Here is a 15036-nt window from a genome sequence, read left to right on the forward strand (position 1 = left end):
CTCTGGTTATTCATTTGCACACATACATTAATACTTCTGTCATAATACTGTTGGTATGCATAGAGAGAACCCCTCCATGGTGAGACAACACCGGCTGCACTCCAAGATAAAAACCTGTTGACTGGGGATGGGGGGGGGGGGTGATACTAACAAGCAGGATTATCGGTTATACAGGTAACTTCATGTGGTGGTTTACATCTTACCTTGGTAACTTGCAACTGCTTAACACATAACCTCCTCGGAGCAAGTTGTCTTCAAGATATTATCTTGCATCGGAAATCCATTTTCTATATTATCGTGCAAGGCATCTAAGAGTTGACACCAAATTTGAGATTTTTTAGGGGTTCATTTCTTCTACTAAAATATAGTTCCTTGGACTGTTTGACTGAAACTTTGTCCATTGTGACGCTAAACTCTTGAGCCTCCTTATTATCAGTATCGGTACCTGTTATAATGCATAACAGATACTTGTGCACCTGGTGATGGTGAAGTCAGACAAGATGAACCGGAGATCAAGAAGCATTGAGGCACCACATTGATATCTGATATTGATATCTTTTCTATTTACATGTATCCTTCAATTTTGAAAAAAAAAGCCAAAGTTGAATTCATCACACTCCTTCCTTGGAATAATGATACCCTTCTAGCACCGCTTGTAGAGGACTAACTGTTGAAGCACCCTTTTGCTTATGTTGTTTAGGACTGGCCTGGAATTTCAAATCAGTCGTCAGTCACTTGATTGATCAAGCACCCGAGTTTACACAAAATCATTTAAAGGCTTGTTCCCTTTTACTGCTTCATAAAACAAGCATTTGGCAGTGGCTCTGGAGGTTGAGTCGGTCGGCCATTGAGCAAAAGATTCCTGTCTCTCAAACAGTTGGCATGGTGCCACTTCCATTGTCAGTGTTACGTACCAAGAGTGACCAGAAGACGAGAAAGGTGCCAAACAATTGTACTGATACTGTCCATCCATCCATCCATCCATCCATTATCTTTACCGCTTTTTCTTGTTTGGGGTCGCAGGGGGGCTGGAGCCGATCCCAGCTGTCATTGGGCGAAAGGCGGGGTTACACCCTGGACTGGTCGCCAGCCAATCACAGGGCTGATATACAGAGACAGACAACCAGCCACACTCACATTCACACCTACGGACAATTTAGAGTCACCAATTAATCTAACAAGCATGTCTTTGGACTGTGGGAGGAAGCCGGAGTACACAGAGAGAACCCACACATGCACAAGCAGAACATGCAAACTCCACACAGAGAGGCTCCTGTCAGTAGGGGATTCAAACCAGTAACCTCCTCACTGTCAGTCAACAGCGCTAACCAGTTTCTTTTAAAAGAATGGTTCCTTTTCTAATCCCCTATGCTGGACTGTATTAACTCTACTCCTTTCAGTTTCCCCCTCTTCCACACATTTTCATCTCATATCCACTCGAGGAGGTCGAGGCCTTTTATTTACATCTTAATTGTGTGATGAATGTATTTTCACAACTGGCTGACTAACAACTTGACACTCTCTGAACTGTGTTTTCGAGCATTCAGCTTACAACTGGCTGCCTCAGAATTGCAAAAGTAATCGATCTTTATTTGCTCTCAATAAGGGAAAAAGCAACAGCTTACCATGTTTTCTTGTATTGGACAATAGCTTCTCTTTACTCCCTAAATGGGAGTTAAAGTATTAATGACTGTGTGGTAAGAACCCCAACATGAGAGTTGTTTTCTACTGAAAAACAACACACTATGCATCCCACACTGTGAAATCTCGAAAGTTACGAGATCACAATCCAGGTTCAGCTGCAGCCCACTTGCTAATTGTAATGAAGTTTTTAAAAGAGACGACCAACACAAAATAATCAGTGCTGCATTTCACATTCCTGCTTCTGTTTTTTGCATTTCCTTTCTGTTTGCTTCCCGGTAGATGACGACAGGCAATAACAGAGAGGAGGAAGCGAACTCAGAGAAAACTAACAACATGCAGCCGTTCAGTGAGACGGGGCAGTTTAGTGACTCCCTGCAAGCGCTTAAAAAGCTGTTCAACTTGTCACTGTGTGTCTTTATCTTTCACTAATATGCAACATTATCACCAGTTGTTTAACGGTCAATCGCGACGTGAGAACCCCAACAGACTAAGAAGTAAAGAGTCCCCTTTAAACAGATCTCCAACTTAACTTTGTTGTTGAGTTGAGGGGAAACGTGCTGTCTGCCAGGTTTGAACATAACACACAGAGACAAAGACTCACACAGATACAAGTACAATAAACATGATTAGATACAAACACACATGAATACATCAAGCATGACTTTTAAACCATCATTAGTGGAAAACTTGGTCTTTAACAGGATTCTGTTTTTCAAATAACTTAAAGGGTTAGTTCGGCATTTTTGAAGTGGAGTTGCATTTTCAATAGTATGTATGTTAGCCTCATGAAATGCCCCTCAGCTCAGCCCCTTTTCAGGAGAGAGTCTGGGCATGGAAGCTTATCTATAGTATTTCTGGTGTTTTTAAATGTTTCAAGCCCGATGAATTCAAAGCCTTTTATATATTTTTTAACCATCCAGAGTGCCTGGACCATGATCGGTTTTATCAATGTTCTTAGGTCTTAAAATGTCCTCCACTTATTTTTAAGGATACCAGAAGCACTCCTGTTGTCTCTCTTTTTTAACTTAAAGGGAGAATTCTGCATTTTTGAGGTGGAGTTGTATGAGGTACTTGTTAATAGTAAGTAGGCCACACGTGATCCTTGTCGCTCAGCCGCTTTAAGAAGAGAGCGGGCGCAGTGCAGGCACAGAAACTACGCTATACAGTTTTGAAGACGGGGTCGTTTGCTCGACGAATTTAAGCTAATTTGAAGAAAAACTAAGCTAAAAACACTTCCCAGCAAATGAACGCTATTTGTAAAAAGCTCACAGTGCTTTATCTTTTCTGCAAGCAAGCCATTTGGTTTGAGCACTACTTTGGCATACAACATACATGAATTGCTATACCTGAAGTGCAGCTTTGAGGAGCTTCCCGTTTGTGTTGGCACCCCAGGAGCCACAGTGCCGTATATCAAAACTCAGTCCAATGTGATGATGCTTTATGCATATTCATACACAATTCCCTTCGACTCTAAATGGTGCGTCCTGAATCGTTTGAAGTTCAAAGGTCATGACTAGATTATAGTGTTAGTCCTGAGGGTTTGTACTTGTAACTTGCATGAAATACTCACTGGATAGGCCCATAATTCATGCAAAGGTTAAAGCTCATACGTAATGTGAGTCATAAAGTGATCTATAAGTTGTGGCTTTGATCTGTGAGGTACCATGTAGTGCTCAAGATGTTTCCATTGAGTGCACTGAATCCATTCTTTGGTAGTTTTGCGGAGGAGTTTTTTGCATGTAGTTCTTGGTGATTATGGTAAAATATATTCAATAAGTAGAGGATGCTTTTGACTGGAGTGTATAAATTAGAGACCTGCTAAACTGTGAAAGGAATGGGATAACCCAGCTCACTTCAAAGAGGGAAAACTAGAAGGTAGATGTCAGGCAAGTCAATGAATACAGTGAGTTATCTTGCTTCTGCACAAAGGGAAGGAACATCAACCGGGCTTCAAGCTGTGAGTACAAGCCTTCAACAAACCTGACATCCAGCTCCCACTGTGTAACAGGCTGAGGTGACTGCACCACCACTTTTGTGCATCACCCGAGGTCACCTGCCAAACACAGCCCCACTCCACTGCCTCGCTAATCTCCTCTCTTGTATCCAAACACACTCCAAAAGCAGCGCGGGTAACCATGGCTCGGGGAGACGCTGGAGATTTACATGTAAGGTGCATCTACTGTCGGCTTGCATTACAGCTGATATCCATTCTCGTTGATTCCGACGTTTTTCCCACATTTACATTTATTCATTAGGCACACGCTTCTATCCTTCCTGCGCGAGATGTCTCAGCCCCAGCCGACTCGGCGTAATGTTCTGTCAGTGAGCAACAACAAGTAAACAACAGGATACCGATGTCCTCTCTCATCCAAAGGAACAGGCTCACTGTTCTTGAAGGAGATGCATTCATTAAAAAGAAAAAGAGGGCAGGCAGGGAGTTAAAGCAGGAGACTGAAAAGGATAAAGGAGACGTAAAGAGAGTCAATACCAAATGTGTGGGATTAAAAGAAACTTTGGCTTCAAGACCTGATGATGTGAAGAGAGTTGAAATGTCTGATTGGATTAATGATCGCTGGTTCATCTCTGCGAGTCAGCATTGAACACAACATCAATGAAAAGTGATGCAATATTCCCAGCTGGGCCAACTGTCTCAAGAAATGATTGTGTTTTTAAACCACTTACTTACTAATTTCATTCAGCCCACCTTCCCTGTGGGATTGCATAATTACTGATATTAGTTTTCAATGAACAAAAGTCTACAGTTCCTCCTCCTGATATGTTGAAATGAAAGATGTTGCATGCATTTTATTTCCACGCTTCACTACAGTGAAAACAAAGTCCTCTATTTCTGTTTCCATCGTCTCACTCGCTCTTCTTGTGCCCCTCAGGTGTTATGTGGATGACAAAGTGTCCAAGGTGGCCTGGCTCAATCGATCCAACATCATCTTTGCCGGCCAAGACAAGTGGTCCCTGGACCCCCGAGTAGATCTGGTCACCAAAGGACAGCTGGAGTACAGCCTGCGCATACAAAAGGTAATAACGGCTGAGAGATCTAATATCAACTTTAAATGTTGTATTTTATAAAGTATTATATTCCATACAGGTAGTTTAACTTATGAAGGAAACCACTACCTGTATTGAATATAATACTATTAATACTAATACTATAATATATTACATACAGGTAGTTTAACTTACGAAGAAAACCCCTGCTTGGTTAACTTGTCTCTTATTTTGAAATTCATTGTATTTATTTAGATGAAGTTTTTTTGTGGTTATGGTTTTTATGACAGAATGAAAGAAGGTAACGATCAACAGCCCCATGTTGAGTGTACGGTATATTCAGTATCCTAAAAGGACTCGACTCCAACGATCTGTAGGAGACGACGCAAATAAACCTTTACAGAGAATAACTTTGAATACATTTAAATGCTACAAGGCTTCGGCAAAATTACACTTCGTTCAGGTTGGGAAGATATTGTAGTAAAGTTCATCCATGAAAAAAATCTCTCTTTATATTGTAGCCTCGGGTCACTTAACAAGGACAACAATCTTTGCCTCATGATAAAAATGGAAACATGTTGAATTAGATATTGAATGGCAATTTCAGAAAGAAAGTATTAAAATATATTTAAAAAAGTATTCTGACATTGACCAACGTTGAAGGTATTTTCTACATTAAATTATGTGATTTTTTTTTTTTCAATGATGTGTAGGTGGATGTGTATGATGAGGGCTCGTACACCTGCTCCATACAGACGAAGCAGCAGCCCAAGACCTCACAGGTTTACCTCATTGTACAAGGTAAGGAGCATGAAAACACACCTACATGTAAACATCAAACACAACACATATCCATGAGAGCTGGAGAGACGTTAACTTTGCATGCTGCTCATCAGCCATGAATAAATCCTTTTTTATATGTCTTAACATTTATAAATCAGAGAAGATGATATGCCCAGACACAGTGGTGATTGTAGAGTCTGTTGGGGCCCGAGGCAAAAATCTATTTGGGGCCTTCATCCCCGACATTTCCGCCAGTGTCCCGACACTTACTCCTCTTCCTCTTTTTTCCTGTTTCCTTTTTCCTCTCCTATCGACGGATAATTCCTCATCATTTTATTTGTTGACTTTCTTTGACAAACTTTGGTTTTCACAGCAATAATGCATGCAACGCTTAGCAGGGGCAACGAGAGTGAGTGCTGTCAGATGGGGCCCCCTTAAGGAGGTATCCTACTGTCATTGCAAAATTTGCACATTTTGGGCCACTGCTTTGGTTTAAAGTTGGTCATCCCGTGGGGCGCCCTATTGATCTGAGGCCCCCAGCAGTTCCCTGCTCTGCCTTTTGACATGCAGCACCTCTGCTCACACACACACCCGATCTTCTTCATGTGATTATGAGTAAATAAAACTTTTTTTTTTTGCATTAGAGCAAGAGTGCAGGCATATCTTCTTCTCTGGGCTATTTTTGTATCGCTCTGCACCTAGCCCTTTTACTAAGTTACACATTTTACAATTGCATTAAACTTATAAAGAGCCATCATTGTCTATCAGCACAAAAGCTGCAGAAATCAGTGTCACCACTGCCCTATTATTAAAAGTTAAAATGTGTCCCTCTGAGGTATCAACGAGGAAAATATATGAATATGTATTGTCAGGATAAAATACAGTATATGTCACAGACGCCCGCCTACAGCAGCAGAATTTCTTGTTCAGGTTCAAATGAATCATAAGTGCACTTGAAAAGCCTTCAGCAGTAGTTTTCCATTTCAAAGGAGAGGAAGTTATTTCTTCTCAATAGAGACAGCAGTAAAGTTAAGAAGTAGAGATAATCATGAGCAGGAGGAGTGAGAGAAAGGGGGCTGCAGAATTTGATCCTAGGCCTTGAGGCGAACATTTTGCAAAGGTCTTCTTTCTTTCTCTTCAGAATTGTCTTCTAAAAGTTATCTTTTTTTTTTTTTTTTTTTTTTAAGAATAAAGCTCTTGAAGAAAAAAGCGATGCTGAAACATGATCAGTTTACTGTTCGTGAAAGGTTTGTTGAAAGGGGTATGAATAGATGTGGAGTCATCATTTAAAGAAATGCCAGTTATGGGGCATTGTATAGCCTAGCTGTTATGCCGACATCACCATGTACAGAGGCTATAGTCCTCATCGCAGCGGCTGTGGGTTCAAATCCAGCCTCGGCCCTTTGCTGCATGTCATCCTCAACTCTCCCCTCACAGCATTTTCTGTGTCTCTTCAGCTGTCCTTCCTCACAAAGGCCCAAAAAATACATGAATGATTTCCCCTTTGTGACATCACAAAGGGCAGTAACCCCACCCTCAGGTGGGTGACACTCCCACAGCTAGGTGTTTGTTCTTCCCTCTGAGTCTGCCTTCTCACCGTAAACAATAGGACATGGAGCGAGAAATCCCAAAACACCCAAGCCCTTCCAGAGAGGGGGCGTGGTCAGACACAGTTCATTTACATATTTAAAGCTAGAGGGGGTTACAGACATGATCAAATACAGGATCAGACTAGACTTAGATCAATAAACTTCACAGACATGTTTTGGTTACCTCTGAGACTTATTTAAACTGGTTGAAGAGGAGGAGAATATGTGACCTTTAACTTTGACAGGATAAATATTTTTGACTTCATCTCAAAGTCTATGAAATGTTTTTGGATCGCTATGAACCTCTTGGGAACTTGAAAAAAAAATAGGAGCAATAAATTTTTTTTGAAAGTCTCAGTAGTGTTGTTTTTCCCAAGACACAGTCACCTGCCAGAGCGTGTCTTTAACCTGTCAGATATAAGCTGCCTGACAGACACACAGGCAATATCTGAGTGCTAGAAAAATGGGATCTCCTATAGTTTGTTTGTTGGAATATGAGTAAGGGTGCATGTCTTTGCATGTTGTGCTTTCTGCAGCTGTCACTTACATAACATCAAAGCGTTAGGCATGACATGGCGTGCTGTATGTGTACCGTCCTGAAGCCCTTCTGCAGCTCAGTATACTTCATGATAACAGATTGTGTGATCAATAACAGATTGTGTTTGTTTACTTTGCCCTTTTCATTTTAAACCTACTTACTGTTTAATGTAAAGAGAACCCCCAGATTAATGCAGCAGGCTGTCAGTGGAGGGAAAGCACCACAATGTAATTTCACCGCGCACGATAGCCTTCTAAAGAACTTTGCATTCAGCTATGAACTGAAGATATCATCCATTAATAGCACTTTTAAAGGTCAGTATGTGAATTGATGCGTCTCTTCTTGGATCCATGGCAGCGTAGCGTCTCCTCTCCTGAATCCATTGTGTCCAACTATTCAGTGCTTGATCACTGAAATGTCCTGCGTCGACTTTCCGCCGGTGTCCTGGTTTATCACGGCTAATGTGACAGTTATAGCTAAACATTGATTCTGTCGCTTTCTTGTCTTGGCTATTTTGTCCTCAACTCAGCCTCTGAAAGTCCCATTCAATTCCACTACCATTGTACCGCTCGTCCGTGGGCGTAAGCTTTTCCTTGAGGTTTCAGTTCAGCATCTCTCGTCTAAATTGCAGTGCGGTGTTGAAGGTGTGCGTGCGTATGGCGTTTACCATGAATGTGTCTCTGTGAACAAACACTGTGAAGTTTTTGATTCACTTCAAAACTGGTCGAATATGAAACACAAATGTGAGGGAAGTGCTGAACGTGGAAAATGAACAGAACTTACATAAGTTAAACTCTGCTTCCACCACTGCCTCTGCAGCTCCTCTGGTTTTATTTAATCATGTTTCTACTCTGTATGTCGGTTTAAGTCTTTCACAAAGAGAAGATAAGAAAGCGTCTTTGTGTGTGGCTATACACTATACCAACACAGGCAGGAAGTGAAACCAACCCTTCAAATAAAAACCAATCAACTCTGGGGTATAATAATCCGCCCTGCCTTCATCTTTTAATGGCTATGAAAATGTTCTGAACATCAAACATTGCCCCTGGTTACACAGCCCGAGAGCGGGGTTCATATAACCGTAGCTGACAATGTTCTGCTAGCAGGGACAGGGACGTAATTGGAAAACAAATGATCGGCCAAAGTAAATTTGAGGTGGCGAACTCGCAGGACTCAGACGAGCGGTAACAGACAGCAGGGTCACTGCACATTACAAGAAGAATCCACATATAATGGCAGGTTTTCAACTCAAAGCCTGTTTGATTTTTATGAAACACAGAGTTCAGCCGATAGCGAGTTCAGGGGAATGTGTGTTTTTGAAAATGTAAGTATGAGTGTGTGTGTGTGCGTGTGTGTGTACCTTCCTCTGCTCTTTTCTGTGAGTTTTTCTGTGTTGTTTTATGGTTCACAGTTTTGGAAAAATGTGAGAGTGTTTGCTAAGTTTTCTTTTAATTAGTGAAATTTTCACCGTGCAGAGGTATTATATAATAATATACACCTCACACACTTTGAACTTGAACCAAATAACGCTACATTAAAATTGCGATGGTGTTGCATTGATGGGATTTTTTGGGAGTTTGCAGAGAGTTCAAGTTATATATTCCAGCATTTGATCAAGCTGAAAAAGAAAGAGTAAGCTCTGTACTCACCGTGTCTGACAGCAATCCCAGTGAGGGGGAACAGCCTGTGCTTTTATACTGATATCCACAGTAGCAAATCCTCTCTGTAGACCGTTTAAACTGCCTGGCTGTCATTAACGATACTGTTCCACTCCTAAAGGACAGATGGCACGAGTACATTTCTCCAACTCTGAATAAACATATTTGACATATATCAAAATGAAAAAAGCAGTTTCCTTGATAACTTTTGGCATACTGGATGAGCAAAGGCTTTCATGAATCCACGTGCACAGGACAGATTTAACTTAAAGGAAGAATGTTACACACAAATAAAGCAGAAATCAAATACATCCTGTGTAAATGTCTCTCTGAGTCATGACTGCCGACAATGAGTGAGAAGCTTGAGTCCCGCCAGCTGTGTTTGTGTCAGAGCTGTGTTTACATGGACGGGTGTGACCTTTGGTTTTTAGCCACAGTATTATGTTGTTATAGTTTATCTTATCTCCGCGGCTGTGGCTTAGTGGTAGAGTCGGTCGTCTCTCAACCGGAAGGTCGAGGGTTTGATCCCCAGCTTCTACAGCCACATGTTCGATGTGTCCTTGGGCAAGACACTTAACCCCGAATTGCTCCCACTGCTTCATCGGCAGCGTATGAATGGGATTAGTTACTTCTGATGGACTCTACATATCAGCCTCTACCATCAGTGTGTGAGTCCATTCAAGTCCATTTACCATCTTATCTTATCTTTAAATTAGGCTTCAAATACCTTTAAATACTAAGACATCTCAATCAACCATAGCTCCACTTTTATTTGTCTCTATTAGTTAAAGTCAGCCTGTTACACTACGCTGATTTGTTGAACATGATCAACAATATAACAGATCAGCACGTTAGCATCGTGAGCATTACAGCATGCACAGCTGCTCACAGAACACATTATCATTTTGAGAAATGATATCAGAGGTCCTTTAATTCAATTTAACAAGAAGGTACTAAATAATCATAATGAAATGGAGATCATGGCTTGCAAAGTAATACAATAAAAAGAAATAGACGCATGAGTCCAAATATAGCCTCACTTAGCAAACCCAATCATTTACATACAGACATTTGTTGCACCAGTGTTTCAGCTAACTCAGCAAATCTCAACATGCAATGCAAATGTGTTTCAAAACGCGAAGGCCTGAGTGATTTATTCACCTCACAAGGTCCTCTTATAGTGCTCATCCCACAGGAGTGGAAGTGAAGTTCATTTAGCCCTCACTGGTGTCAACAATCTGCCGCCAAAACACTGATACTAATCAGACATTTTACAGCTTGTTGAACTCTGAACTTTACGATCCAAGAGCCAATGTTCATTTGATGTAACTGTTTCACTAGTTAGAAAGATAGCCAGGGAATGATTTGGCTTTCAGTCTGCAGGATCTGAAATAACCAGCTTAAGAAGTCAAAAGTCATTCTGTCATGTGTCCAATGCTAAAGGAGCCGTAACCCCCAATTCCCACATTCTCTGTGCGCCGCGGTCCGTCAGCGCCACGCACTACTCCACCGTTCGCTGCCGCTCTAGTCAATGATTGTGTTTCCACAGCGAGCGCTGTGGTCCGTCTCCGGAGCGTAACACCAGCAGCACTGAGCTCTGCTCCGTTTTAAATATGCTGCGAGTCTATTTTCGACAGAGTACGCTGCAGGCTCGCGTCAAGCTTGAAAGAATCTGACAACCCGGACAGGAAGTCAAACAAGGAAACGCACACAGCGCCCAGTCAATTTCAAAAACAGATAAAGGGTGGCAGGACGCGCGCCGTCCAATGGAGCCAAATTGTGACCGGAGTATTTGGGAACTGGGGGTAGCAGTTTGCTGGATGACAGACAACAGTCTGCTGCCAGTCAGTGTACAAAGAAATGGATGTCCATGTCTGTGCCTTTAGGTGTGTACGAGCACATTGTTTGCCAAATGCAACGAGTTCCTTGAAGCCTGTTGATAGTATTGAATGATTGTTGTTCAGCAATTCCAAAAAGCATCTTTCTCCTCTGTCTTTTTGCACACATACAGCTTGACTAATGCACTCAAATCTGCGTTGATTTGTTGCTTTTTAGTTAAGAACTAATCATGTGCATGATCTGTATGAAGACATTTATGTAGCCTGGGTTGTAAATTTAATCAAGGTTAACATTAGAAACTACCCAATGTCCAAAGAGGGAGAAATTTCAAGCGGTATGTAACTTGGCTTGTATGAATATGAATCTGTTTTTTACAAGCCAAGTTGCAGCTAGTGAGACATTACAGGTCAGAGTCTCTTGACGGAGCATTGCTGAAATATGCATCATCTACCTGTGTCACTGATTTCCCCAGTGAGAGGGTACGTGCATTCTCTGTTACAGCACATAACGAACAGAACATAAAAGCTTGTCCAGAATTATGACCGAATTTCTCGAATGAAAGACAAAAATGCCTACATTATTTGTAGCTCCTTCTCTTTCTATGTTGCATCTTGTGTTCATATAAAAGAAGCTTCACAGTCAGCACTATCAGAGCTCCGTACTTGACAGTACTTCTTGGTTTAAGAACAGCATCAGTCTGGCTAGGCAATCGGGATTAGCTCTTAAATCTACAAGTTATCACCCGTCCTTTCCTTGTGAGCAGTTTTTCCTCGGAGCCAGATATGGCATTATTATCCGTTTATGAATGTCAGAGAAACAAGAGTGACTATGAAGTGGCAGACAAAGAAGCTGTTCTCTGGCTATTTGACCCTGCTTCAGCATGTTGTGTCCATGGAGAGCTGCCACATGTTAAGAGGCTGCAGCCTGTGCGTGAGGGGGGAACTGACCGAACAATGGGATGTGGTGTGTGGTTTTTGACTTTGGCATGAAATCAGACAAATACGATCACAGCCATGGTGCAGAATTATGGTTCTATTAAATCTTGCTCACAGGAAACCACTTTTCCTTGATACTAATCACATTCCCCCTCAAGCTTGTAGGTGGTTTCAACCTTTATTACAGATTTGGCCAGAGCTCTTCTGATTCTTTTAACAGTCTGAGTCCTAAACCTTATTAATGACTGTACCCCGGCTACAGGAAACAACCTTTATCCCTACTGGGCATCAGTGGATTTCTGAGTATAAGATAGGAAACACAGTGAAATACCTCCACACTTATCTTTAGTTTCTCCCTTTCATCTTTCCTCTTCTTGTGTCACAATGCTGTGGTATTTGAGAAGCTAATCCGCAGAGCTCTCTAAAGGCAGTCATGTCACTCTAAAGAGCAAACCTGGCAAGAGGGGGGGGGGGGGGGGGGGGGGGGTGCAGGTATATGTGTGTGTATTCTACTCTACAGTCTGCACAAGGAGTAGGACTGACCTTTTAACAATTATCATGGGACAATCAGAGCCTTTTCAGTGGTGCCTGTGAAGCCGGCCACTATCTACCATCCACTGCTCTCCACCTCTTCACAGCTCAACGGCCCCCTCACTCGGCCAACCCCCTTATCTGTGCTGTTGCTGAGGTATTTTGTCACTTCCTCTCTCACCAACCATTGGCAGATATGGACAGGTGGAGAGATAGAAAGACTTGGAAATGGAGAGGAATTGAAAAAAGTATGTGGTAAAAGTAAGTCTCAATGAATTCATTGTTATTTGTGTAGCCTAGCGGAATCGCAGAAGTACCAGTGAGTTATCGCAGCACTGTTCATATAAAGTTTACACCACGTGCTTTTTAGAAAGACCCAACAGTTTGATCAATCATTTACCAACAGTTGCCAGTGCAGCATGCTTTTAAAAAGTTGAAACCTTGACCGGACCCATTTGGTTGACAGCCGTCTGCCAAGTTTAGGGTTGCAAAAATCAAGAGGCAGAAAGAAATCGAAAGATTGGCGACCAATCCATGAACATATCAGCAATCATTGAGCTCAATATCGCCTCTGGTGGGAGTGATGCCTTTCCTTATTGGGGCTTCTGTTGTGATAAATCAGTTGGGATTATGGACTTTTGACCAACATGTCGTATTCCTTGTTGCCTTTCTTTAAAGTCCGACTAGCAATGTTGAGAAGCAGGATGATGTTGGTGTTCAGAAATAACGTTGGTAGGTTGTACATAAGTGAGTGTGCCGGTCTGTTTGAAGACATTACTTGAAGCTAAACATGTGACCTCTGATAACTTCCAGGATGTTAACCAGCCTTCATCACAACACTTATTCCAATGTCTAGTCCTACGCCAGCAGATTCTGAAACTCAATCTGTAGAAAAAAATAGACAAATACAGACAAATAAACAGACACAAACATATGGTCAGATGGGTATTGCAGAACTCTCATTATAGGAAGTCTGTCTGCAGCACAATGATCTCACTCGTATACACATTTCTGCTTGTACCGCCTCCAGCCACAGAGTCCAGACTATGTTCTTCTTTTTTTTTTGCAGGATTAGCCTTCCTCACCTGTGAGAGAAAAAAAAAATATGTTAAGGGAGATCAATGCAGCTTCTATCAAAGGGAAAAAAAGGACGCATCAACAAAATTTCTTCCTTGCAAAGCTCCAGCAGTCTTTAGCAGCCTCTCATTGAAGGCAGAACTTCTGCTTTACAAGGGCTTTTCAGCGGCCGACTATAGCACATGAAGCCATGAACACTGTTAAGTTGGTGTGTCAAAGCTTCACCTGCACACACCAACAAATGTGCCAGCTTCACTGCCATTCAAAATGATAATCCACATCTACACTACCTTTATTATCTGTATAGTAGCCACACAGATAGCAAATATCTAGTGTGGTTTGGAGCTTTTTGACCAGAAACAGACGGTTGCTTTAGTGTTTAACTTCCTCACAAGGCTTTCTTGATGCTGTATCAGTTTGGCATCATGGTGTTATTGTTCTTGTGTTTCTATGCAGATCATGTGCAATATGGATCATGTGATGTTATGTGTGCTGTACGTTGGTATGCTATTCTCTGTTTACATGTGAGAGTTGTTTGTTTTTTATTTATTGATTCCACTGTGGAGGCACTCACACGTGTGTGCAGCACAGGAGGTCAGGTATGCATGGAATCATATTAAAATCAAACATTTAGTTTGCACCCTCTATACTTACATGTGCATGCTTTAAACATCTTTCTATTTTGATCAGGGCAGCTTTAAGATCACAACCACCCAATTGTTTTGAATAAAACACTCGCAGCTCCTAAAAGTCAACCTTTTAAAGTTAAACATTGTTAGTGAGGAATTGAAGTCCTGGGTTAGAGCACTTGAGAAGCCCACAGTAAAACCCTGCAGAAGCTCAGGCTTGTGTGAAGGCCAGCCATAAGCCCTGCAGTGCCTCATTATGCCTGGTGCGAGCATGACAGCAGACCAGTGACTAGACACATATCCATACACGCCAGCCCTCGAGGGACAGGATTACATGTAGTTGCCCATTACTCCATGTAGCCACCAAACTGGATGAATCACAAGACTGTCAGACAGGCCAGAAAGAGAGAGAGAGAGACATTGGGAGAGCGCAGCCACACACATTTCCTATTGCCTTTGAACCTTCATAATGAAACTGACTCCTTGAAGTTTTAATGAAAGCAACAATTTACCATTCCCTTTTTCCTCCTTGGCTGAAAAGCTTACGTTGCCAAGACTGCATTTCTCTAAAAAAAGAAAAAAAGAAATCTGGTCTCCCTTTAATCTTCTTTATGCTGGCCGTGAGAGGTGCTCTCGTGCATTTAAATGGGGCCATCCTGTGGACACACTGAACAGCAGGGGTATTCACAGGGGGCTGCAGGTGAGCAATATTTCACAGACTAAACTAGGTGAGCCGGTGGCCATCGCTTCTGGACAGCATCTCCGAAGTCCCTGATATAGGGGGCCACTATTTCTTTCTCCATTGCCCCT

General features: G+C 42.0%; 1 protein-coding gene across 2 annotated transcripts in view; it reads left to right on the forward strand.

Annotated features, from left to right (window-relative positions):
- The window catches only part of lsamp (limbic system associated membrane protein), a 348374-nt gene that overhangs the window by 282577 nt on the left and 50761 nt on the right, over positions 1-15036 (forward strand). For both annotated transcript variants that reach the window (XM_020652065.2, XM_065960710.1), the window contains 2 exons: positions 4533-4677; positions 5361-5448. In XM_020652065.2, the coding sequence (XP_020507721.2) occupies positions 4533-4677; positions 5361-5448 (233 nt within the window). The remainder of the gene's footprint in view (positions 1-4532; positions 4678-5360; positions 5449-15036) is intronic.

Source organism: Labrus bergylta, chromosome 11, assembly GCF_963930695.1.
Source record: "Labrus bergylta chromosome 11, fLabBer1.1, whole genome shotgun sequence".
In the NCBI taxonomy this organism is placed as follows: Eukaryota; Metazoa; Chordata; class Actinopteri; order Labriformes; family Labridae; genus Labrus; species Labrus bergylta.